At 42.6% G+C, this 27,087-nt stretch overlaps 1 protein-coding gene and 1 pseudogene across 5 annotated transcripts in view; both read right to left on the bottom strand.

Moving 5' to 3' along the window:
- Nucleotides 1-6,689: 6,689 nt before the first annotated feature.
- Nucleotides 6,690-27,087, bottom strand: part of NKTR (natural killer cell triggering receptor) — a 57,513-nt gene continuing 37,115 nt past the window's right edge. For 3 of the 5 annotated variants that reach the window (XM_032316064.1, XM_032316138.1, XM_032316210.1), the window contains 11 exons: nt 26,182-26,211; nt 25,521-25,666; nt 24,137-24,359; nt 23,466-23,621; nt 17,459-17,546; nt 16,661-16,806; nt 12,486-15,368; nt 10,106-10,201; nt 9,312-9,368; nt 8,713-8,814; nt 6,690-7,237 (listed from right to left, as the gene is read on the bottom strand). In XM_032316064.1, the coding sequence (XP_032171955.1) occupies nt 7,150-7,237; nt 8,713-8,814; nt 9,312-9,368; nt 10,106-10,201; nt 12,486-15,368; nt 16,661-16,806; nt 17,459-17,546; nt 23,466-23,621; nt 24,137-24,359; nt 25,521-25,666; nt 26,182-26,211 (4,015 nt within the window). In that variant the 3' untranslated portion in view covers nt 6,690-7,149. Of the gene's footprint in view, nt 7,238-8,712; nt 8,815-9,311; nt 9,369-10,105; nt 10,202-12,485; nt 15,369-16,660; nt 16,807-17,458; nt 17,547-23,465; nt 23,622-24,136; nt 24,360-25,520; nt 25,667-26,181; nt 26,212-27,087 lie in introns of those variants that run through there. The other 2 variants (XM_032316278.1, XM_032316443.1) reach the window with 2 other exon arrangements.
- On the bottom strand, nt 20,171-22,846 carry LOC116567200 (annotated as a pseudogene).

The raw sequence follows: 27,087 nt of genomic DNA, 5'->3' as shown, positions 1-27,087 counted from the left end.
CCCCTGCCTGACTGGAACAGGCGCCCCTGGGGATGCCATCTTCCTCCTGAGTGGGCAGGGACTCTAGGGCCTGCTCAGAGTCACTTGGTTCTGGGTGCCAGGGGAGGAAATGGAACAGAGGTGAAGATCCCAGGCAGGCACCATCAGAAAGTGTGATGGTCTGCCCTGTAACATGGCAAGGGCCTCCTGACCCCAGGGCCAGGGAGAAGACATCTCAGGGGCATGGATGGGAGTGACCAAAAGAGTGCCAAGATGAAGGGGAGGAACACACAGAGCTAGATGGAGCATGGGGAGAGCCCCTGGGGAATAATGGCATTGGGGGGGGGCACAGCCAGGGACATGCCTCCAGTAGGAGCTACTGCAGACATCCCTCGCTTCTGTGGCCATGGTAAATGCACAGACAGCTGGTCCAGCTCCCGGAGGCCTCAGGCTGAAACCAGGCCAGAGTGGCCTGCATGCCTGACCAAACTTGTCACCCCCAGTGCTGCTTTCTGCCTCGTCCTCTGTTCTAGACACAGTGAGCTGGGAGGTGACAGGGGAAGGATTGTGTACCCATTACTTGGAGCAGGACAAATCACGCAGGACAAATCACGCAGCGGGACACCAGTGTCAGAAGCTGGGGAAAGGAGAGTTTGGGAGAGAGTGGCCTCCCCCGAGGGCTAGGAGAAGCCTGGCTGTGTGGACGGCTTTGGACACTCCTGGGCCCACTTCCAGCCAAGGCTTGGCCAGGGGGCGTGGCCAGCATTACGTAACCAAGGTAGGGCTGCTGGCCTCTTTGGGATTGGCCTTGCTGCAGCCGTCAAGCCAATGAGGGGCTGGAGGTTGGGGTGAGAAGAGCGGAAACAGGGGTCTATCTCCCTGAAGACCACAGCTGTTCCTCTCTTGGTTCTCTGGTCTCTAGCCCATCTACTAGGGGAGCCCAAGGGCAGAGGCAGCTCTGGGAGAGGTTGCTGGCACTTGGGTCCCATGAACCAGGCCGGAAGGGGCTGTTTGAAAAGCCCAGTATGGTGGGCTCAAATGGGGCCACTCAGAGTTTAGGACTGACAGTTAACTAACTAGAGCAGAGGGAGAAAAGGGGTACTCCAGGCAGAGAACGGCACCTGGAAAGGCCAGGAGAGCGGAGACAGGATACCATCTGCAGGCAACTAGAGGCGATTTGATATGGTGGAGTCAAGGTTCTTGTCGGATGGGAGTGAGTGGCTGGATAGGGATGGCAAAATTGCTCTTGGCTTTGGAGAGGGCCTTGCCCTGGGCACTTCACTTCAATGTTGGTCAAGGCAGGCTTTCTGGACTGGGGTTATTGGGAATGAGGATCCCAGGTCAAAATCCCAGGCCCCACGGGTAATCCAGTTTGTGGAGACAGGTGCGGAGCTGTGTGATCCTTTGGACACTTGGGGCTGGGTGCTGGCAAGGTCAGCAAAGCCATGCCTCTGCCTTGAGAGGTCAGCTCATGGGTGTCCTCGTAAATTCCCGAAGCATCTAGCCTGGTTTCTGTCCCGTGTCGAGGACAAACTGTGCTAGGGCAGTTCCCAGGCTTGCCGGGGACACCGGACTCTCCCCTACTGAGCCTAGAAAGAATAAACAGCCCAGGGTGGGATTTTGTGTGTATGTGTGTGTGTGTGTGTGTGTGTGTGTGTGTGTGTGTGTGTGTGTGTCTGTGTGTGTATACATGCAAGTGTGCCCAGGACTCAGCCTCCTTAAGCAGTCAGGAGGCTGTATAGCTGCTGTAGCTGCGACAGGACAGCAGAGTGAACAGTGTCCGGGAACAGAGGGGGACAACACAGCATTAAATCAGTGGGATGGTAGGGTTCGAGCTACCCGCTAGGGGCTGACTCAGGTCCCTTCAGGGTTGGAGAGCATGGAGCTCTGGGTGTGGAGCTGGGGGTGTTGCTCCTGTGTTCTGCCACCACTGAGCACCACACTAATAGGCTACAGCTGCTGGGTGGGTGGGGGCCTAATTCAAACCAGCAGGTTGCCCAGTTCCCTCCTGCTGTGTAAACATCATGGCCTTGGCATTCACATTCGAGGCCTCCCCAGAAGCTTCTAGTATCTTCTCCCACCCTTTTGGTTCAAGGGACCCTGGGCTTCTCAGTAGTGATTGAGCCTGGCCCTCCACATGAAACCTGTGGGTTCCTACCCTCCTCCTGGAGGCAATCCCAGGGGCCAGCATCCCTGGACCTTTGATGTATCCTTGGTTCTGAGCATTTAATTCTGACTACTTCTAAGGAGGAGGCTTGGTATCCCAGATTTTCAGATGAGGAGCTGAATTATAAAGGTCAAGCAAGTTATCTACTCAGTCAATTAGGAATTGACAGAGTAGAACTTGAACCCAGGCAGTATGGCCTGAGTCAAATCCCTTAAGGACTGTACCATAGAATAGTTGCCAGAGAGGTCTTAATTCAAAATAATATCAAATTAGGCCAGAGGCACTGAGATTAGTGGGGTCCTTCTCAGCCCCCTTCTCTGGGAACCTGGCCTGCTGGTAGAGATACTGGTTGCAGGAAGACCTGGGTAACCCCCTGTAGGCCAGCTCCTCACCAGACAAGCCTGGGAAGGTAGGGGCACCACCAATTTCCATGTCCAGCTTCGCCAGTTGTGCACACCCTCCTTCAGGGCTTGTGGGCTGTGAGCCAAGCAATGGGCAATCCAAGTCCTCTTAGTACACAGAGCAGTCAAAGGCTCAGGGTCAGGACTCCAGAGGTGGAATGTAGGTATCTCTGCTGCAACCCCGGGTCATTCCTTTTTATTTCCTTGGGGCTCTAGGCCAGTTGAGGAGACCCAACAGTGCTCAGGCTAGCCTGTGGAGCTATGAATGGTGGGCCCAGGGTCTCCACGAGGCAGAAGTACTTGGCCTCAAGACTGGCACAGCCCACGGTGGCCGGGTGATTTACAGGGGTTGGGGAAGGGGTAAGAAGCACTGCCTCTACCAAAACCTCTAAACAGACCAGTAGAGCCTCCTGCCTGCTTTGTGTCCTGGCAGTGTGCCCTCCCCCACCCCCACCCCTTACCCCGCACCCAAGGACTTCTTCCGGCCCAGGATTCCTCTCAGCTTGCGTTCCAACTCATTCTCTCACAAGTCTCTCCTGGGACTTTCTAGAAACCTGCCCTCTCGAGTCCAGGCTCTTCCAGCTCCAGCGAGTGAGGCAGGCGTGTGAGGCGTGGCTTCCAAGCCTCACCTGGCCAGCTAATTTGCATCACTAGCTCAGCAAGTTTCTCTGCACCAACTACAGCTTCCCCTCCATCCCCAACAGTGATGCCAAGCCAGTGTTCAGGGTCACTTGTGATAGGGGCATATTTCTTGAATTCTCTTACCTCTTATTTAATGCCCAGCTAATTCAGAACAGCCAGACCAAAGTCTCTGACACATTTCCCTCCAGCACCGCCCAGCTGATCAAAGCGATCATTATCAGAATGATAACATGAACAGAATCAGAATGTGAACAGAATGATGGAGCTCACTAAAAAAGAACCTCACTTGGGGACTCCCCTACAGCAAAAAGACTGAAATTTCCTTTAAATTTTACTGGATCTAGATTTGACTCTTGTCAGGGACGTCTACCATTAATTCTGAAAATTGAATCTCTTCAAGTCTGTGACAGGTTATGTTGTATTCACTAAGAAAATACATATTCCTCTGAGTTCTGAGGAGAAAAAAGTTAATTGTACTTGCCCTGCAAATTCTCATGTGGACACTAAAAATATCACCATGAATGCTTTCTCAAGGAGCGAGTGCCGTGTGCCCAGCGAACCGCTGTCAGGGCGGGAAGGTGGAGGCTGTCCGGGGTACGGACAGCTAAGTGTGCTATCCCAAGGCAGCAGCTCCCAGATGAGATGGGACCCGTCCGTCCTCAGCAAAGGCATCTGTAGGCAGGTCACCTCAGCTGAATGACCACAAAGCCGGGGGGAAATGTGGAGTTTGCAAGGGAAGCGAGACCAAGCACCAAGCACGCTTCTCTGGGTACTGAACATCCCCATCTCTGCCTGAGGTTCTCTCCAGCTCCACCTCACGCCCCACCACGAACACTCAGCCACAGGATGGAAATGAGCTGCAGAGATGAAGTCTCTCTACTGGCTGGATCAGCAAAGAGACCCCACGGTTCCTTTTCCGCTTCAGAGAGACCTGAAGTCTGGACGAGCAAAAGAAAGATGAAACAGGCACAGATTTAGACTAAGTATATATTTTAATTTCTACAAGGTCCCCCTTTCAAGTTTTAGGAACATTTAAATGAAGTGTATACAAATTAGACATTGCCGGTATGTACAAAAGTTATTTTCTACAGGTTTTGAACAATACCAGCTATATCATGTTTCATTTGCAGTAAACAAGACGTTACAAAAACAGTCCAATAATACATTTTCTATTAAGAAGCACAATACACAACATAATTAAATTTTATTAAAAAATAACTTAAAATACAGAACAATCCCCTCTAGGCAGAAAAGCTATTTTTGTAGTTCATTCAGTAAATACACAATTGAAGCTGCGGCTGAGGGCTGTTCTTTTCCATGGAGGAAACAACTGAGGCTTCTAGGGCCTACCTTTTTGGGATGAAACTTCCCCAGAGTGGGCAGTTATTGTCTGGGTTAGGTGGGGTTCTAGAACAGCCTGCACCCACCCCCATCCCAGGACCCTGCACCTATGCAGCCACTCCTGTGATTATGTTGTGTTCTATGGCAGAGCTGACATGAAAACAGGGAGACTTGATCAGTGGGCTTGATCTAATCATAATGAACCTTACAAATGATGAGGAAGCCAGAGGAATGGGAAGTATAATGGGCCACTGAGGGTTTGAAGATGGAAGGGAACGGTCAAGAAGAGCATGAGCAGCCTTCAGGAGATGAGGGAGAAGCCTCTGGCTGACAACCAACAAGGAACCAAATGAACTTGGGAGTAGCTTCTTCCCGAGAGTCTCCATAAAGGAATGCTGCCCTGCTGACGCTTGATCTCAGCCTCATGAGAGACCCTAAGCAGAGAATCCAGCCATACTGTGCCAGACTCACAAGCTACAGAACTGTGAGCTAAGAAATGGGTGTTGTTCTAAGCTGCTAAGCATGGGGTAATTTGTTACATGGCAAGAGAAAACGAGTATTGTCCAAGGGTAACTTTTCTTAACCTAGTTAGATTTGGCAATTTGTTTGAGTTCTGAATGTAGTTTTTTGTTACACAGAGTATTACAGGCAACTTTTGGAAAACCCTTCACACGAATCACATATTGTTCTGCATTCACTAGGAAGTAGGTCTAGTTGACTTGGGTCCTTTTTTTCTAACGTATTCTTGTCTATCAACCTGGCGAACAGCTGCCATTTAACCCTGTTTATGAACCTTTTATGGGTGATGGTTTTAAAATATCCAAGGTCACCCCTCCACTCATCAAGGGCTGTCAGATCCCTCCAACTGAGGGCTCTTTCCCACTTCTCAAGTACCCTAAGCAAGGCCTGGGGAGGGTGTGCAGAGTTCCACATCAAACATCCAATATGAATTTCTTCTGCATAACTGGCTTAAACTGGCACTAAGGTGATTAAGTACACTTGGGGGAAAAACTCAAAAGATTACACACACACACACACACACACACACACACACACACACACACGTTTTTACAGGTCAAATCATTTTTGGAGGAACCACCCAAAGCTGAAAACGTTGTTGTCTGTGCAGTCCTGTACCCCTCTTCCCCTGGTGTCCCGGACTTACTCATGTCTTGCGAGCATCACTGAGTCAGAGTGGGTCACAGTAGAAAGAGGAAAAACATGCTGGTGCTTAGAACAGTTCAGCTGCTGTTGGGGCAGATCCCTCTGACTTGAAAGACTTAAAAGCCCCCCAAAATGTCTCCAGGATGGTGGCAATGAGGTTCTGGTTGGTACTTAGAAATCTACTCGTCAATCCACTCTTCCAGAGGCACAGTGCCAGTTGTGTGCAACAGCCCCGAGGGGCCACACGACACCATGTGCCAATCCTGCCTGCTCCAGGGGACCCTAGGCCACACCTGAGCTTAAGAAAGACCCTCCAGGGGCGCCTGGGTGGCTCAGTGGGTTAAAGCCTCTGCCTTCGGCTCAGGTCATGATCTCGGGGTCCTGGGATCGAGTCCCGCATCGGGCTCTCTGCTCAGCGGGGAGCCTGCTTCCTCCTCTCTATCTCTCTATCTCTCTGTCGTCTGCCTCTCTGCCTACTTGTGATCTCTCTGTCAAATAAATAAATAAAAATCTTTAAAAAAAAAAAAAAAAAAAAAAAGAAAGACCCTCCAGATATTTAAAGTGAATACAGCTCAGAAGAAGGAACCATGCCTGGTTACCAGCGAATTTAAAAACAACAACAACAAAAAAATCACTTCTCTCTCCTCTGAGATTCTACCATGACGTATACTTGAAGAGGCACCAAAAGGTACCAAGCACCAAAACAGGAACTGGAACAGAATTGTTCTTTTACAATCTAAACTTCTGAGAGTATGTATTACAAAGCACATAAAACGTTAGGGCCTTAGAGACAGTCCAGGTATTTGTAGTTAAGGCTGATTTATTCTTCCTAACCTCACCCACCAGGCAGGAGTAGTACAGATAGATGGTGGGCTGTATGATGACCACGTTCCTGATCCTCTGAGAACAACCAAGGAAGGAAGGAAGGAATTAAGAACTCCAGAGCCACTGCCTCAGACTCCTGGCTACCATCAGTGACAATTCTGGGTGGTTTGTTTTTAAGAGCACATATGTATAACACGGTGTAATTGGTATATAAATATTTGGCCACCTTTAACAGTTCTTCACAGTTCTGTGCTTGGCAGCATATAGGCTAAAACCTGAAAAACGGGCAAAAAGAATCTGTATTCTAAGGAATACGTGAGATGGAAAGAAACAATCTAAAATAATATTGCAAATTATCCTTAAATTTCATGACTTCTTGATTCAAGAAAATGAAATTCATTTCTATAGTTGGCTACTGTAAAATGTGGCATAAAAATATTTTTAGGAGACATATCTGTATTTTAAATTCTGTGCACATGTAAATGGACAATAACAATTAAGAAGTGCCTATTTTTGAAACTTATCTCTAATATTGAAATAGAACAACAGACTGCCATTAAGTTTCTTAAACTTTTAAGTTACCAGATATTTACAAACAAGATATAATTTGTATCAAAAAAGGGGACATTTTCAACTATATGTGCTGCTTTCACTGGGGCTCCGGTGATGAGAGTAACTTCGGTCACTTTCACTGTCAGAACCATAAGATCTACAACTCCTGTATAACAAAAGAAATATATACACACCTTTTAACTTCAACCCTTTGAATTCCTCTTGAAGCTTCTTTTTTGATACAAGTGACTTGAAAGCAATACTGATGGGGCATAGCACAGTGGGTGGATGAGTGGGGTCCTGCCAGCAGCAACAGTGCAGACTTTTCAAAGATGTTTTAAATGACAGATGGCAATAATACCAAGGTTAAGATGAAACATCGCATCTTGGGAAATTACTTAAAATCCACTCATGCAAATGAGAATAATTTTCCATGTTACCCAAAATGAGAATCAATATTTAATTAGACGGAGGAAGCGAGGGATTTAAAAAAGTATAAGAAGAGATTCATTAAAAATATGGAAACCAAAATGAGGACCCCAATGAGGGGTGAAGGTGGGGCAGGCATGGACAGGACCACTGGGACAGTGCATCTGGAGGACCTGGCAACGGTAACCAGTAATTTTGAAAAATATTAAAGGAGGTCACTTTACTAGATGCTAGAAACATATACAGTAGACAAAACAAAGTACAGTTTCCTGGGACTCATGGACCACACAGAATAGTGGACAAGACAAACAGGCCACATCATGGGGAGACGGGGGTGATATAACTCAGGGTTATCAGTCAGGATGGCCCCCTGGGGCAGTGGGTTGCAGCTTAGACCTATAGGGTAGGTAGGTGGGAAACTGGCCATCTCAAGAGTCGTGTGTATCTCCAGGCAGAAGGAGAGGTTCTAGAACATTAAAGGAGGGAAGACAGAAAAACCCCAGCTGGAGCTGGTAGGTAGAGAGGACTTACAGGTGATGCTGAAGAGCCTGAACCTGCCCCTCTGGGCAGTAGGGAGCCTTTCAAGAGTTTCAAACAAGGGAGGTGTCTACATCATACTGACATTAGACAAGATCACTGACTATAGTTGCAATGGATGGGGGAAAGGTAAGACCAAAAGTGACCAGGAAAGGGACATTACAAAAAGTTGCCATAAAGACTAAGGCAGTACCAGCCCAAATAGTTCTATAAAATGTAATACCTATAAATATCTGTAATTTATATAAATATATTTTTACTAAAACTGATGGTATATACCTCAACCCTGCTGTTGAAGCCAATGATGACATTTTAGTATACTTTTTTTAAGTTTAAAAAACTAATAAACTGGTTTAGCTCTTTTTAGCAACTGGCCCTATTTAAGGGAGTGGGACATGGTCTAGGCGGCCTTCTCTCTTTACTCCTTCCAAAAAAACTGTGTGTCCAAGGGAATATAAATATTACAAAATCCATTTTAGATTAAAATATTAATAATAACCAACAAACTTGACCAGCAACCCTTAATACAAAAGCCACTTCCTGTGGGTTGCTAAAATTCAAGAGAAAGAAAGATTTCTGACCTCAGACGATTATGCTCTCTTCTATGAGCCGTTCGTCACCTCCCACACCAAGTACCCACAGTACCGTGCAGCGCCCTGAAGGAGGAAGACCCACCTGGATCGCCTGTTGTAACTTCTGCCTCGGTGGTAACTGTCACTCCTCTGGCTCCGGCTCCGACTCCGACTCCTGCTATAGTAGCTATCGTAAGTGTAGGACCTGCTTCAACAGCAACAACACACACTTAAGTTCCCCATTCAAATACTCACAGGCTTCCATTTCTTTTTATGATCTTCTCAGTGTTCTCTGAGAACATGGGCACATCTGCACAGCAAGTACTGGAGACATTTAACAAATGCCCCAGTGAGGCTTACCACATGCAAGAGAATAATGTTCATTTCTTTTCTGCATTGAGAAATATCACAAAGTTAACACACTAATTTAGTCTGACTGAATCTGGTGGATCTTCTTAGGCCATTATATTCAATCAATACCTGCCATTACAACTGGACATCGACTGTCACTTTGACACTAGAGTACGATGGGCGAACAGCCATCCAAAAAAGCCTCATGTAGGGAGAGATGGTTTCATGAGACAAATACTTGTGTTTCAATTTTTCAACAGACTACAACACTTTTTAAAAGGGAATGAAGGGTTTTATGAAATTCAGCTTTTCAATTCTGTCCCCATAGGTGGTTCCCCACCCCGTCTGTACCTGGACCGGCTGTGGGGGTCGTACGAGCTGCTCCTGGATCTGCTCCTGCTGGATGTCCTGATAGGAATCACATGAGGGACCATCATTTTGTGGGCCAGGACATGTTATATCAAAAATCAAGACACATATTTGCCATCAAGGAAAAAAACAATGAAATCCAGTAGCTGTATTTATTTCATTTCTTTATCAAAAGTATGGTGGATTTTTTAAAAGCATGTTGGATTTCATTCTGATTAACTTTGATTCTTCTATGAGGTGCACATAACCGAAGTCACTGGGGAGGTTCTAACTGGACAGGGAGGGGAAGTCTGCACAGGTCAGACACCAATAGGTAAAATGAAGCTGCAACAGTAGAACATATCTGAGAGGCAAAAGAGGGTTTGAGGAAGCTGGGAGAAATACAAACCTGGGTCACCACCCCCAACACGCTCCATTCTGTGGCCCCCTATTAACAGTCCTCCTATCCCAATCCCTAACCCAAGCTAAGAGGTGACTACAGATGTGAACGGAAGTCAAGGAAGATATACTGGAGTAGGGTGGGAGGAGAAAATGGGCAGGGCCTTTTTAAAAAAGATTTCTGCTGCTTCTCTTTCCTCACTCTGATAAGATCACATCCTGAGGATAGCCAGTGAGACTCTGACAGTTCCTAGAAAGAAACAACTAGACGAGACAATAGGCCTGTCTGGTATTTAGCAATGACAAGATCCTTCTCAACAGCTCCCCCACTCTGTCAGTGCAGGCCTTGAAAAGCAGACAGGATGTAGACCATGGTAGGGTGGGGTTCCCACACTCACCTGTGACTTTTGTAACTGCGGTAGGAACTGCTCCGGCTTCTTGTGCGGCCTCTGCTGTACCATCCTCTGCTGCGACTTCTGGAATAGCTTCTTGATCTACAGTTGAAAGTGAAAAAACAGAATTATATTAACTCACCATGCTGTTCAAATGAATCCTAGTAGGACTGGAAAGGGAGAACACAACAAAAGGAAAGGTCATTCACAAACTCTTCACAGTGGGTTTGAAAGTGACAGCTAATGAGGGTTTAAATCAAAGAGAATAAAATAAACCAGAAAAGGCTAGTAAAGGTATATTCACTGGAGCCCTATTTGTTAAGACCAGAAGAAAAAATAATCCAAAGCTTCATTAAATATAGAATGGGGGAGGGGAGAAGCACAGATATGCAGTAAAATATTCTCAAATAGCAAAATGAATGAAATACAGCTTACATACATCAACAGAGACATCTCTTGGAACATAATGTTCAGTGAAAAATGCATAGCTAGAACACATATGTAGGTATGTATATCTGTAAAGATTCTGTTGGAAGACATGCAAAAACACTATACAAATAGAAATATTTGTGACAAAACTAAAGAACAACAAAACTACAACAAAAATTTACTATAATGTTTAATTCTAGGAGAGAAAATAAAGTAGACTGGCATTGGGTAGGGACATAATCAGGATGTCAAAGCTCTATTTTTAAAAATCTAGATGACACTTTAAATTATTTATACCTAATCATTTAATTTTTTCAATCTATTTAATATTTAATAAAACAAGGAACTTAAGCTAAAGTACAATTCTGCCCCTCTGCATTCCCTTGGCTCCCCACCCTTCTCCTCCGACTTTCCACCTGTTGTTTAGGACAGAACCATATCCCTATGTCTAGGCAACTTATGAAACATCTTCATAGGTTTTATTTTATTCACTATGTACTTATGTTTTAGAAGGCATGATCTACTTCCAGTTTACCTATAAGAGAATGAACACATTATGTTCTCACAGTCTAGTCAGTTACTCAATAAATATAGAGCAGATTCTGTGAGGTAACCGAAAGAGGAGTAGAAAATGGCCCCAGACTGAAGTGATATATCACAGCCTAGTAGGGGAGGCAAGGTTAGCTGCTGGTCTACTACCCATTCATGGCATAACTTAAAGCAAACTCCTCAGGCTTTCTAACCCTGTCTTCATTTATCAAGCAAAATGCCACCCAAAGGCAGCAGCAGGAATAGAAGAAGTGGCCAGCAGTTCAGAACTGTCAAAGCACGAATGGAAGGCAGATGTTAAGCAGACGGGCGGCTAGAGTCGCTCAGTAGTGCCTGCATCTAGCAATATGGCCAGGATTTCCCAGTTCTCTGAGCCAGCTGGGAGTCAGGGTAGGAGGACGGAGAAGAGCCCACAACATAAGCACGGAATGGTCTGAGTGGGACGAGGAGAGGTAGCAGCAGATTCCAGAAGGACCAAAAGGACTGAAAACATGCCCTGGCACTCATATGAGGTACCTGCCCTTTTAGGAAGAGGCAGGGGAAGGAAGATGCAGCAGATAGACTACAAGCAGCTGAAGAGTAAATGGGAGACAGTTACTACAGATGCCAAGTGTTGGTTCCTATTTTTAAAGAAATCTGGGTGAGAAAGGGAAGATGAACAGGAAGGGGAAATTTTGAAGATTCTTAACTGTACTTTAGGCTCAAGTGATGAAAAGCAAGCACAGTATACTAAGGGATATGAGCAATTAAGAGATAGGTAAAACCATGAAATATTCACAAGGAAAAAAAAGGAGTACAGATCACTTATTAACATATCACAACACTCTTTTTTTTTAGTTTATAAAAATTCTCATTCTCTGCACAATCCAGTCTATGCTGATGACAAAAGTTTGACCCAACTTTGAAACAAAATAAATCAATATAAAGATGATGGTTTATATCATATTCCTCCCCACTAACCCCTGAATAAAGATTAAACAGATGTAGGTCTTGGGCAGGTTAACTTGGCCTCTGGGCCCCAAGCTTCCATTTGTGTAAAATGGAGGGTTATACTAATGATCTCTCAATCCTACATAATTCTGTAAATTCAGGATTTCCTTCTAAGGCACCGAAAGGTGGGAAAGCAGTGTCACACCATTAGAGACAGACTTGCCACCTATCATGGAAATTCATGTCTACTGCCAGAGAGCTTTAATTAACAAGCAATAGTTTTTGACACCGAGCCCAAATTTCTTCACCTAAAACCCCCACTTCCTATGTCCTCCATTGGCTCTCTCAGTCACTCAGCACAAGACTTCCCCTTACTCCCTTCCAGATATTTGGAAATAGTGATCTTGTCTCTCATTCTGATGTTCTTCCAAGTTAAACAGTAACAGACTCTTGGGGGGGAGGGGACTATATTGCTCACCGATAGGATGACGTGGAACTTCGCGATCGACTTCTTGAGTGACTATAGGAGACAGACCTTGTTCTGTGTCTTGATTTGGTTTCCGACTTACTTCGAGATCTGCTCGGACTCCTGGACTGGCTATCCCCATCCCGACTAGGTGTCTGCTCCTCACTTGAACTCTCCTGATTCCTTGGCCGCCGGTTTAAGCGTGCCGTCTTTCTTACCTCATCAAAGAGAGACCCAGGCCGAACTTTATTTTTGCTTTTAATTTCTATCCTCAAACCTTGTGGCTTCATCTCGGGGGCCGCAGTCAGCGCCTTCACCTCCACGGCGCTAGATGTGGGGGTCACCGGTGCCGGCAGGTTCCCCACCCCTTGCAGGGGCTTCCACTTGTTATCCAGGACACCAAGCTGGCTCTTCTCAGCCCCCTCTCTCTTCACAGTGCTTTCGACAGTGCACGCCAGGCTAGCAGGGCTGCTGTCCCGTTTCCCCACGTCCCCCATCATTTTGCTTTCCGACGTGCTGCTTTCCTGTTTTACCTCCTCTGTCTCAGGCGGCTCCGTGTGCACATCCTGTTTTAGAACAATGTTTACGTCTGGGGCAGCCAGCCTTGAAGGTCCCTGAGGGGATGCCTCCTTGGCCGGGGAGCTCCTGTCAGGAGTGCAGATGTCCATGTTGTCATCTGTCTGCAGGATATCCTCCAGTCCGCCCGGGACACCTTCTGCAACATGCTGAATGCTGGAGGGAGAAGCAGCAAGCTCCTCAGGACTGAAAGCCGTGGGAGAAGTGCCGAGTTTACCATCCTCTTTAGGAGGCTGATCGGTATCTGACGAAGTCATGACTGGATTACGTTTACCTGAGAGGATGCCCTCTTCACAGGACTTCTCAGGGTGTGGAGTATTTTCTTTCACGGTTTCACTATTTTCAGAACCTTGTTTTTTCTCTTTTGGCTCCTGAGTAACTTGTTTTTCACTCATCTCCTCCTCCTCCTCCTCACCAAATTCTAGTGGAGGCTGCCAGTGAAACGCCTGTTTTCGTTTTGGAGCCTTGTGCTTTTTGTCTTTTTTCCCTTTTAATTTCTCTTTTGCTTTTTTGGTCTGTTCCCTTTTAAGATTTTCTTTTGACCCGTGTTTATGCTTCCGTGCCTTTCTTCTAGTGTTTTCTGAATTGGAATAAGACCCATCGGAATCAGAGGTTGAAGACCGCTGCTTACTTGATTTCCAAGCACCATTACCATCAGGCAGTGAAGTACCTGCTGAAGATTTCTTTGGGGGTTTGGCTTTGCTGTGTATTTCACCAAAATCTGACTCAGAATCTGATGTAGCTTCACCTTCCTCCTTATCAGAAGATTGCCGGGAAATACTCTGACTGTTTTTAGTTACATCTCGTTCAGAGTTTGACTCAGAGTCCCATTTACTCCCAGCGTAATTCTTCCTTTTGGGCTTACTGCCATTTCTCAGGTGATCAGAAAGATTGTCCTTCGAGGCCCTTTTCTTTGAACGAGGGCATTCCTGTTCAGGCTTGGATTTCTCTTTATCTCTGTTTTTCTCTTGCTTACTGTGCATTTCCATTTGGACCCGCCTCTCTTTTTCCTGAGCTGACTGTGTAACCTGAACACTTGACCGTTCACTGTCTGAAGAATAATCTAAAGACGACCGGCTTTCGCTGTACTTTCTCTGACTCGAACACTTGTCCCTGCTTTTCACATATTTATTGCGAAGTCTCTTCTCAGAGCTGCTGCTGTGGCTCTTATTTGAAGTGTTCTTTTTTTTCCCACTGGATCTGAATTTTCTCTTGGCTCGTCTTCCATCATCACTGCTAACAGAAGAGTATGACGAAGATCTACTACACTGTGAACGATCACTGTATTTATTTCGTGAATGAGATCTAGATGAGGCAGACCTAGATCTTGAACGTGAACTAGCTAGACTTCGTGACCTTGTGTATGATCTGGAATATGATCTACTCCTAGAAGATCTGCTCCTTGACCTTGGTGAGCTTTCCGAACTTCTATCACTGTATTTTGAATAAGCACTCCGATCACTTTCTGAATTTTTTTCTCTTTTATGGTAGGATGATGAACTTCCAGTCTCTTTGATATTTGCTAAACTGTAAGTGCTCTGGAGGGGCAGCAAATGGGTTGTTTTAGCTTTCATTTCCTGAATTCGCTCATAAGAGGGCTTCCAGGGCTTCTGTCCAGGCTTCCACCTTGAAGGAGGGGGACTGTCACTCAATGGTATCACAGGAATATTTTCCGCCACCACTGGTTGTACTACAATGTTTTCGTTTTGTGGCACTGTTGCTCGTAAAGGTTCCGTTTTAACTGGTTTATTTTCACTTATCTGAGAGGTTGTTCGTCTTGGTGATTTTGATGCTGTCCTTTGGTGCCCTGACTTGGAAGTAGATCTGGACTTTGATCTACTTCGAGAATGTGATGAGGATTTTGACGGAGTCCTTGATCTTGAGCTTCCTCTAGAATAAGACTGTGAGTGAGATTTAGATCTGTAGGAGTCTCTGCTGGAATGGGTTGAAGAGCTCTGGTCATCTTTATCAGATTTAGACCAGTCCCTTTTTGATGAGTGATGAGATGATAATGAGGAAGAACGAGATCTCCTTTCTCTATCACAAGAGGATTTCATTCGTCGGGTGGAAGATTTTGAGGATTCTATGTCTGACGGTACAATAATCCTTCTCTTCTTAGTCTGCTTGTGTCTTCTGCAATGTTTCTGCTTTTTAGCTTTCTTTTTATGTTTAACCTTTTTCTCTTTCCTGCGTTTTTTATGGTGACTGTCAGAGTGTCTTGCTGTACTAAGGTCTGAATAATATCCATTATAGGACCATGATCTGGATCTCTGCGACAAGCTTCTCTCATCCCATCGGCTTGAACAGGGGTCACTTAATCTATTGAAAAGGATACAATATGCATGCAATTATTTTAAGCATGTTTTCTATGCTTTAAGTTTAAAACACATTTGTTTTCAATACAAATGCTTGACAAAAGCCTAGTTAAAAACAAAGTACTGACTCCAATAACATTTTAAGCACATGTAAAAGGATACATCAAAGGGTGATAGGCCTCATCTGAACCTCTTAATTTCAGAGATACACACTGACAACTACTGACAGATTCACTTATAAAAGGATTTTTTTAATTAAGCAAAAAACTTCAAATTTGACAGAAAAACGGTTTTGAACCGAACCACACTAAACCAATTCATCACGAGAGCACTGCTGACATACTGAGTTCCTTGGCTAGGATGTTCATGACATCTAGACATCTCTGCCTCCTCGAACAATTTCTGAGGGAGGGTCAAATCAAATTCCCAAACAATCTGTTGAATCCCTGCAGATATAGGACAGCTGACTAAATTCTAAAGAGGAAGCCTCTTAAGAAGCTAGCATGGCTATTGTTTTATTTCAGCTTCACAGAGGTAATCAAGACTTTCTCTTAAGGTTTTAGTTAAATTACTTCCTACAGAAATTGAGGGAAAAGTTCAGGAAAATAGATGCAGGCTTTACAATCTTAGTGGTAATGGGTTAATGTCAGGGCTCAAAATTAAGAGTTCTCTATACCACTGTGTCTAAACCACTCTCACAGAGCAGACACATTCCCTCTTCTGACATCTAACCATTCCCCTGGACACCCAGAGAGAAGAGGCGGCTACTACCAGTAGGAACAATTACAGAGGGTCCCATTGGTGTATTTTTCACTAACTATTCTGGAGCCAGCCCATTTCTACAACAGATATTCCGCTGTGGGGAGCGTTACTGAGGGTTAAGAGAAGGGTACACTTCTGAAGAACCAACAGTCTGCGGGGTCAGAAGTTAATGCACATGCTAGGTACAATTTTCCTACCTGCCAATTCATTCATCAGTGTCTAAGAGACCTGGCTAGGAAAGAATCCGCTATATGATTTTTAAGCCCTGATTATTTCTAAAATTGTATTAAGATTATCTTTGAGAGATTCAGTGGTTTTATAGTTTTGTGAGGGAAGACCAAATTTTGATTTAAAAGCACCCTGAAGCCAATGAGCCCTCCTACATAATAGCTCTCTTCCTGCCAAGTATTCCCAAATGGGAATTCTCTTTGGTCACAGCTGAACTTTTAATGAAAAGTCCAGAAGTCAGTCTCTGGCCTTGTAACACGTAAAATCTAGTAGACACAGGATTGTGCTCATACTCAAAGCTCTTACTTATCTCCTTTACTCCATTTTTCTCCACTAGGTGGTCTGTATGCTCTTAATCTCTGCATTTCTTCTTTCCAGTGAGGAGGAGTTTCACTGCTATCATCATCGTCTGATTCAGAACATGATCTTGACCTTGGAGGAGTGTGATAGCGCTTCAAAAACAAAGACAGGAATAACTGTTTTTAAAATACTGCTCAATTATAGTCTGCTACAGGAGAGAGTTAGGTATAAGACCCAATTCCAGATGCGATTCAAAAGCAATAATGATTAAAGTACAAAAGGATGATATGAAGTTATATCAAACGTAAGACACTAGAAGACATGGGACTGGGGCGCCTGGGTGGCTCAGATGGTTGAGTGTCTGCCTCTGGCTCAGGTCATGATCTCTAGGTCCTGGGATCAAGCTCCATGTCAGGTTCCCAGCTCAGCTGGAGTCTGTTTCTCCTTCTCCCTCTGCCCCTCTCCCTGATTGCGCTCTCTCTCTCAAATGAATAAATAACATCTTTAAAAAAGGAGGGGGGCAAAAAAGAGAGAAAGAAATGGGATTTTTTCCCTTTGAAGTCCTAAGGGTTACATTCATTAGCCTAGATTATTAAACATACTAAGATTTCTCAACACACTGTTTCACATATCATTTCATACTTAAAATGCTCAATAAACTTTAATCTAATAGCCATACCCTCATATCCCTATGGAGAATACAACTAGCTCCTTCAACAGATCTTGGACTATATCTAAAATTAAAGCTAGGATTCTGCCACTTAGATAGTAATTTGAAAAAAAGAAAAGTCTTAACACACATACAATTGTGCCCCTTCCTTTAATCTTCCGTCCAGATTTTGATACAGATGGTTTCTGATCACTTACAATGGGTGTAACATCAGGAATCTTCCTGGAAAAGAAGATTGAAAAGTAAAACTAAGCAAATGGTAAGCAGTTTTCTCAATATTTAAATGCAGAATTCATGCTCCTATAATACAGTCATTTCATTTAGATCCAACACTTCTGTAGAATGAGGCACTCTAAGTAACCTGATTTTCTAGGCACTTTTTAAATGCCAAACCTTTAAAAAAAATTAAAATAAAAAAAGGTAACCCAACTGGGTAGAAATGTAGGTATGAACTGTGCATCTTTTTAAGCATAGTACTACTTTTAAACAAAATCCCTTTTTATCAGTCTCTAAGTGATGTTCTAATGGAATCCTAAGATATTTCTGACTCTGATACTTAAATTGTTTTAAAAACTTTATTATTTTATGTTTTTAATAATTCATTTGTCTCCCCAACTCTACCATAAGCTGCCCCTCCTTCAGGGCTCTGAATCTGCTGCCATACAGTAATTCTAAGGCTACAGACTTGGTGGCAGCTACCATTCTCCACAAGTGAGAAGTCTTCATACCTCAAGTTTTTCCCTGTTACTAGCATGATGGATAGCTCTTACTGAGTACTTACTACGTGGCAGATACTATGTTAGTAAGCATTTTAAACGTAATTGAGTCAAACATGTATAACATAATACTGGCCCTTTTAGCTAATTTTTATAGTTCAGTGTATTAATGAATTACACTGATGTTGTACAACCATACTACTATCTTTCTTAAAATTTTTCACTAACCCAGACCCACTCCCCCCATTAAGAATACCTCGCCATCCCCCCAAACTCCCTCAGCCTCTTGTAATCTCTCATTTACGGCCAAATAACATTCCATTGTATGTACACAACACATTTTGTTTACCCAACCATCTGCTGGTGACTGGGATTGCTTTCTTTTTGCTACTGTGAATATACTGCAAAAATATACCTAGCCATGGAATTGCTTGGTTACATGGTTAAATCTATGTTTAACTTTTTGAGGAACAACCAAACTATTTTCCACAATGTCTGAATAATTTTAGACTCCTGCCACCAATGTATAAGGATTCCAATTTCTCCATATCCTTGCTGACACTAGTTTTTTGGGGGTTTTGTTTTAAAACCCAAAAGTTATAGCCATCCTGCCAGGTGAGTATTATCTCACTGTGGGTTTAATCTGTATTTCCCTAATGACTAATGATGTTAAGCACCTTTTCATGTGTTTACTGGCCATTTGTATGAAACATCTATTCAAATGCTGTGCCTATTTTTAAACTGAGTTGTCTTTTTATATTGTTGTCCATGCTTTTGGTGTCAAATATAAGAATTCATTGCCAAACCCAAGGTCATAAAAATTTACTTCTATGCTATCTAAGAGTTTTATAGTTTTAGTTCTTATATTCAGGATATGGACCCATTTTAATTTTTATATATTATGTGAAGTAGGGGTCCAGCATTACTCTGTTGCATGTGGAAATCCAGTTGTTCCGGCACCATTTATTGAACAGACAGACTTCTTTCTCAACTGAATGTACTTTGCAGTCTTTTCTAAAATCAATTGGCCATACATACTGCTACACGTTTATTTCTGGACTCTCAAATCTACCCCATTGGTCTATATATATTTATCTTTATGCCTGTACCATACTACTTTGATGACTGTAGCTATATGTTAAGTTTTGACATCAGAAGGTATGAGTGCTCCAACTTTGTCTTTCTTTTGTCTTTTTCCAATATTTTGTTTATTTATTTGAGAGAGAGAGAGCGAGCATAAGAGGGGAGGTCAGAAGGAGGAGAAGCAGATGCCCCATGGAGCTAGAAACCCAATGCGGGACTCGATCCCAGGACTCCAAGATCATGACCTGAGCTGAAGGCAGTTGCTTAACCAACTGAACCACCCAGGCACTCAACTTTGTCTTTCTTTTTCAAGATTGTTTTGGCGATTTGGGGCCCCCTACAATTCCATATGATCTGATACTGACTTTTCCATTTCTGCAAAAAGGCTGTTGAAATTTGACAGTGATCACACTGAATCCAAAGCTTGCTGTAGTGACATATTAACTATATCAAGTCTTCCAAACCATGAACATGCAACATCTTTCCATTTATTTAAGTATAAATATTTTGTAATTTTCACTGTATAAGTCTTTTACCTCTTTAAATTTATTCCTAAGTATTTTATTCTTTTAGCTGTTGTTTTAAATAGAACTGCTTTCTTTTTTTTTTTTTTTTTAATTTTATTTGACAGAGAGAGAGAAATCACAAGTAGGCAGAGAGGCAGGCAGAGAGAGAGAGGGGAGAAAGCAGGTTCCCTGCGGAGCAGAGAGCCCGACGTGGGGCTCGATCCCAGGACCCTGGGATCATGACCTGAGTCATGATCCCAGGACCCTGGGATCATGACCTGAGTCAAAGGCAGAGGCTTTAACCCACTGAGCCACCCAGGCGCCCCATAGAACTGCTTTCTTAATTTCCCTTTCAGACTCTTCATTGTTAACATTTAGTTAACAAGCACCTGAAAGACATTAATTCATGGAATTCTCATAACACTGTGAGGTAGGTACTATTAGCATCTTCATTTGAAAGAGAGAATTTTAAGATTAAGAGGTTACAAATCTTGCCCTAAGTCACATGAAGAAATACAACTTGACTCTTAAAGCCAATAGGGTTTTCTTTTCTTTTCTTTTTTTTTTTTCCCTGATTCATAATTTAATGGCTGTGCAGGCCTTGGTCTCTTATTTCTGCTTCTTGCGGGCCCACTGCTCTGCGGTCAGAGTTTTCTGCTCAAAGGCATGAATGTGCAGAAGCTCTTTGGCGAGGCATGTGTTCACCAGCTGGTGTCTCTGAAGCAGTGACTTCCCCTTGAACTTGGCCAACAAGTTCGGAGGGGAAGCTGGACGCGCAACGGTTGGGAGTCGTGTCTTCGACTTCAATAAGCTCTGTCTCCGGGTCCTGCTGCAGCTTTTCCCAGAGGCATTCGGCGCTGAGTTCCAATGTGGGAGCCCAGAAGGGGCGACAGCCCAGCCGGGATGGAACCCCAGCTCCAACCCAGCCACACTGCTTCAGCCCTTCCAATAGGGTTTTCTAAGACTCTAGAAATCAAGCTCCAAATAAACATACAAAATAAAACAAAACAAAACAAAACAAAACAAAACAATTCTTCTTAAGAAGAATCTTAACTACAAAGTATACATATAGTGTTTTTCAGTCATTTCATGACATTACTTAATTCTCACAGTGAGGTAAGTTGGTACTTTTGGTAGGCAACTGTTAACCCCATATTCCTCATGAAGAAAAAGGACTGAACTCACCTCTATGAGTTCAGCAAAAATTAACCTTTACCTGGGAACCTTTTAGGTACTAATCCAATGCTATAACCCTCTACCTTCTCCCCAGAACATTCTAATTTTATTTGCTGTATGGCCCAGAAGTTGGTATTTTCAAAAGCCTGTAAATTATTCTGAAGTACCTCTAAGGTCAAGAACAAAGAAACTGCAGTCAAGTGTGGAACCCAAATTCCACTAAGCAAATTACAAATGACACGAGCTTAACTGCTGGTAAATCAGCAAGGTGACAAGTTCACTATGGCTGATGACCCCTGCTTCTTATCCTTACATATGCTGAGTTCTTGAAGCACACTTAATTACAGCTCCCAAACAACTGATCAAAATCTCAAAGATCCTAATAAAATACATCAATTGTGCTATCTTTGTATGACACAACAACCATCCAATTATAATTTAAAATAATTCTGCACAAAATAACTTCCAAGAACATTATTATGTGACCAAAGAAGAGTAATGACCGAACAAAATTATCAGCACTTTTCAATCACAAATGCAGTCACCTGTTTACCACTACCAAGTTAAGAGAGGTCAGCCAACTTTTTCTGAAAAGAATCCGAGAGTAGTAAGTGTTTTAGGATTTGTAGGCCAAGAAGAAAATTAAGGCTATTAGATAGGTACTTAGATAACAAGAAAACAAATTTTCACTGATGTTTTATCAGTAAAATTTGAAACATGACACCTGAGTATCATTTCTTTGTACTTAAGATCCAATGAGAGGAATTGAGTTCTTTTGCAGGGGGCGAATAACATTTCACTTAAGTAGGATTCACAATGCTCCCTATAAAAAGAGATAATGCTATTCATACGGTAATGCTAATCTGTAATGGGACTATATGTATTTTATCTTTAAAAATATATTTTCAAGGGTGCCTGGGTGGCTCAGTGGGTTCAACCTCTGCCTTTGGCTCAGGTCATGATCCTGAGATTGAGCCCCACATCAGGCTCTCTGCTGAGCAGGGAGCCTGCTGCTGCTTCTCTGCCTGCTCCTTTGCCTACTTGTGATCTCTGTCAAATAAATAAATAAAATCTTTAAAAAATAAATAAAATAAAATAAAAATTAAAAAAAAAAAAAATCTTTTCACATACAGGTGTTATACACATAGTACTTGAAATCCTGGAGAGCGGTAATGGTGTCGCTGTGAGGCCTAGTGCACAGAGCAGCAGTATAAAGCAATGGGGCACCACCTACAAACTCCGCTATAGCTCCACAAGTCTGCTGCTGCGGCACAGAAACAGCCCTTGTCTATTTTCTTACATGGAACAAATGGATGTTCCAGTAAAACTTAATTTATGCACACTGAAATCTGAGTTTCATTCAATTTCCACACTTCACAAAATATTACTCTCCTTTGGGACGCCTGGATGGCTCAGTGGGTTAAGCCGCTGCCTTCGGCTCAGGTCATGATCCCGGAGTCATGGGCTCGAGTCCCCCATCGGGCTCCTTGCTCGGCAGGGAACCTGCTTCTCTTGCTGCCTCTGCCTGCCTCTCTGCCTGCTTGTGTGTACTCACTTGTGCGCTCTCTCTCTGGCAAATAAATAAAATCTTTAAAAAATATATATTACTCTCCTTTTTGTTTTTTCTACAAACATTCAATCATGTAAAAACCATTTTTTTAACTTCACAGGCTGTACAGGTAATAGACCAAATCCAGCCCATGGATAACACCCACCACCTGACAGAGAAAGTGACCTTTCAAGTTCCCTGACTTTTGAAAGCCAAACAGATTTGACCAATGAACTTGGTGTCTTATATTTTGAGTCCCACTAAAATTTATTAACAAGCCAGAATTTGAAATGAAGACATCAGCATGTTAAGCTTTTAATTCAAAGATACATCTCATTTCATAACAGCTTTTTAAAATAAGACAATATTAGGATTTAAAAATGTTTAATGAACTAAATGATTACCTTATGTGGAAACCTGACTGTAAACAAAGACCACTTCTAAGCCTCCAACAGAACTATTCACAGGGAACTTATCAATGACATGCCACATTATGGTATTTTTGTTCAAACAACATTTTTTTTAATAATTCTAAACTTGAGGTAACACACAAAATATACTACATAGTATTTTTTGAGACCAAATCTACACATTTGGTCTCAAATGTGTAGCTCTGTAGACCAAATCTACAAATCTACACATTATCTGTCCAATTCAGAGAAGTTACAACTTTGCAAGTCAGCAAGAGTCACATATTTATGATACTAAACTGTATCCCCAAACACCATGCAATTAATTTAACACTATTCGAAATGGACCACGTTTTATCATTCAACTGACTCCAAACAGTTCAACTGACCCTCTGTTCTGACAACCTAATCTCACTTTTAATGAAAAGCCAAGGAAAAAAAAGTTAGTAATAAAATCTTTCCAGAGCTCCAGTAAAAACTTCTTCCCTGGCCAACTTGCCCACACAACCTCCTTTCCCTACTAGTAGAATGAGAATTCTGCAAGATCAGGTACATGTCATTCATTAACCTAGCACCTCCCACAGTACCATTCAAAGTGCTTTGATTATAGGTCATGCTCAATAAATGAGTGTGGAACTGCAACGAGCTGATGGAATTATCATTCACAGAATGAAAACACTGTGGTTAATCACCCTACTTACGGTTCAGGTTCCACCGTGACAAGAGGCATGTCTCTTCTCAGTAAAAATCGGTTCTCAGGAACTGGAGGAATCTCCTCTGGGCGGACCACAGGCTTCTCCCTTTTAGCATTTGAATCAACTGACCTTTTTTCATTGGTATAACTCCTCTCAGAGTGACTTGGAGAGAATAAAGCATGTCACCAATTAAAATGTGCTATGTTTGCATTTCACAATAATATTAAATAATATTACATAATATTAATAGCAATAAAATAAATTTAATAATTACATATCTCACTCAAAAGGTTTGTACAGTTTTCACAAAGAGAACATATAAAGCATGAACACAGTACTAAAATTCTGCTATCAAATTGTCAAACGATACTAACTTTTTTCTTTTTAAAGCACAGCATGTAGAGAACCTGCAAACACATAGATCTTTGATATGGAATGTCTGTGCTACCCCTAGAATAGTCAAATTTCAAATTAAAGTTTAAAAAATATTAACCTTTATTAGCAACAGGTTAAAAAGCTAAGTTTACACAGCTGCACATGCTTTCCCCATGGGTGTGTGTGTGTGTGTGTGTGTGTGTGTGTGTGTTTTTAGCTTAAGATTCCCCTGGTGTGTGTGTGTGTGTGTGTGTGTGTGTGTGTGTTTTTAGCTTAAGATTCCCCTGGTGTTTCACACTTACCCTTTTGGGCTCATAATGTGTTTAGTCCTTGGTTCTTCTGAACTGCTTGCTTCCTTTCGTCTCTTTTTAGAATGTTTAACTTTTGGCCGCCTCTTATGTTTCCTTCTTCTGCTTCTCTCATGTTCAATTTCACTTTCTGAAGAAGATTCTGAAGATGAAGAGGAATTGGAAGAGGAATCCGAATCTTCTGAATGAGTTGGTTTCTTCCTTTTTTTCTCAAAAACTTTTAAGAAATATTAACACAACTATTAGTACTGCATTTCAGTGCTTACCTTTCAGAGTAAAACATGTGACTACCTAGTATAGTAAAGCACGCTTTATCAACAGAAAACTGAAGACAAAATTTAATAAATTTTTCTTCACGTTGATAATACAATGTGCTGTTGAGATTGTAAAGTAACAAAGCCCTTGCCCTCGTGAGGCCTATATTCTAGCTGGATCAGGTAAGAAAATAAGTAAGTGCATAATATGACAAATGGTAAGTGCTGGGACAGAAACACCAAAAAAGGCAGGGTAAAGGGAATAGGTAGAGTCAGGGGGTAACTGAAAATTACATTCGGGGCTGGCTGGGTGGCTCAGTAGGTTAAGCCTCTGCCTTTGGCTCAGGTCATGATCTCAGGGTCCTGGGATCAAGCCCCATATTGGGCTCTCCGCTCAGCAGGGAGCCTGCTTCTCCTCCCCTCTCTGCCTACCTCTCTGCCTACTTGTGATCTCTGTCAAATAAATAAATAAAATCTTAAAAAAAAAAAAAAAAAGAAAGAAAGAAAGAAAGAAAGAAAAGAAAATTACATTCCAACAGAGACCTGAAGGAAACGAGCTAAGGGGTCAGGTAGATATCTGGATGGAGAGTGCTACAGAAAGAGGGGACAGGCAACACAAAGGTCCCTGTGTGTTTGGCAGTCTGTAGAAAGGTCAACATGGCTGGGAAGACAATGAATGAGGGGGAAGAGGTGAAAGAAAACTGCAGAGAGCAGACTGCCTTACAGACCAAGTAAAGCCGTTAGCTTTGGCTGACTGAGAAGGGCGCCCCTGGAGAAGATCACTCTGGTTGCAGAAGATCAAGAGTACAAGCAAGAAGACCAGTAGGAATTTACTACTGCTAAGAAAAGATTATAGAAAAGAACAGAGGTAAGCGAGCAGGTATGAGGCTACTGCAATCATCCAGGTCTGGAACAAGGCTGACAGCAGAGGGAAGTAAAAAAAAGGGAGATTTGGTAAGATTTGTGCATGGCTGGGTAGAAGGTATGACACAGAAGCATCAGGCTATTGCTATACAACTTGTATAGTTTCCTCCACTACCAAAATCCAAGAGGTATGTTTAAGTTATAGTCTTCAACACGTTTTACTGATATCCTAGCTCCCCCCACTACCCCCAAACCCTTACCATCTTTTGTTGATTTTGTGGCAAGCACCCCACAATCAATAACTCGCACATCTGCATAAGGTCTGCTTGCAGCATCTGTTTTCAGATTTTCAATCTGTTCAATTACTTCAAAACCAGAAATAACTAATCCAAAGACGACATGAACCCTGTTATAATACAAATTCGAGAAAGAACTGGTTTGCTGACAAGCCATAAGCAGTATTCACAACTGTTATAAATGACTGGTCTACAGACCTCAATATAAAATAAAGTGTTTGATGAATGAAACAACTGGAAGGTAAGTTGAACTTGAAATGTGCTTCATAAAAGGAACAAACAACAAAAATTACTCAAATTGGGACTCAGTTTTCTGCCTAAAACAATATCCTTTACCTACTTTATGGTAGAGTCTGAGAACAGACTGCCCTTGATACTCAAACTATTGCTACAGGGTCACTAAATTCATGACTAGGAGGTCTATCCATAAACCCAGATAAAGACCCCACTCAGTGACACAATAGCTATGAGGTCTCAAGACTGACTAAACTGGGATCCTTAAGGAGGGGCTTGGCTTTGAGATTAACCGAGATCAAGAGCGCCCCCTTGTGGTTTATCCATGATTCAAACTGTATTGCACTGGCCACCCAAACAACTCCCCAAGGTAGTGAAATGTCACTCTTACCCATCCAGGTGTGGAGCAGGTTTTGTGGTACTGTGTAATAAACATCAACACAAAGAAGATGGCAAAAACCAGGATTTCAGGTGAACAGAGCAGAAGGGTTTAAAGCACAGCATGTAGAGAACAAAAAGGTAAAGATAAAAAGATAGGGAAAAAGTTAAATGTGGTAAACTTCAAACTGAAAAACCTTTCAAACAGCAATAGTAGCCATTTTACTGGTAAAAAAAATCACTCAAGATTATAACAAATTACAAAGTCGTATTTATTTCTCCAATATGAAGACTACTCTTATATACATGTATGAAACAACTTGGAAATAGAGAGCATAAAAATACATTAAAATTAAAGTTATTCCCGAATCCAAAACAAACTCAAAATTTATCAAAATAACTAGAATAAAAAGCACTATTGTTTGCCCTAAGGAAAGAAAAGCGTGATTGATACCTGCACCCCGCATTTAAATGAGTTCTCCTATTTGTTATTTCTCATACTGAGTCAGTCTGCATCTTTTAGGTAGGCAGATGGAGGTAGGCCACAGAAGTCCTGTTTTCAGAACTTCCTGCCACTCCCACCTAAGGTGAAGCTCTGCCACTCAGAGCGACCCTGGAAAGGCACTAGGGAGCGAACCTTCCCTTTGTCAACACTTCTAACAGCAAGTAAGTAATGAGAGATAACCTTACAGACACTGCATTTCTCTGGCCCAAAAATGCCCAACCTGCTTCTTCTACAATCACCAACTGGCAGATAGTCACTTTTAAGAAGCCTACAGGATACATTTGGTTAAAACATTTTGAACCAAAACTGGTTGTTTCCCATAGCATTTTCACAAATCTTCATACTATGTGAATTGCAGTGAAAAAATTCAAAAGCAGATAACTAGACTCAGAAGTATATCCACAAAAATCTTAT

The sequence above is a fragment of the Mustela erminea genome, chromosome 1 (assembly GCF_009829155.1).
Source record: "Mustela erminea isolate mMusErm1 chromosome 1, mMusErm1.Pri, whole genome shotgun sequence".
Lineage (NCBI taxonomy): Eukaryota > Metazoa > Chordata > Mammalia > Carnivora > Mustelidae > Mustela > Mustela erminea.
This window is presented reverse-complemented; position numbering and strand designations above follow the sequence as displayed.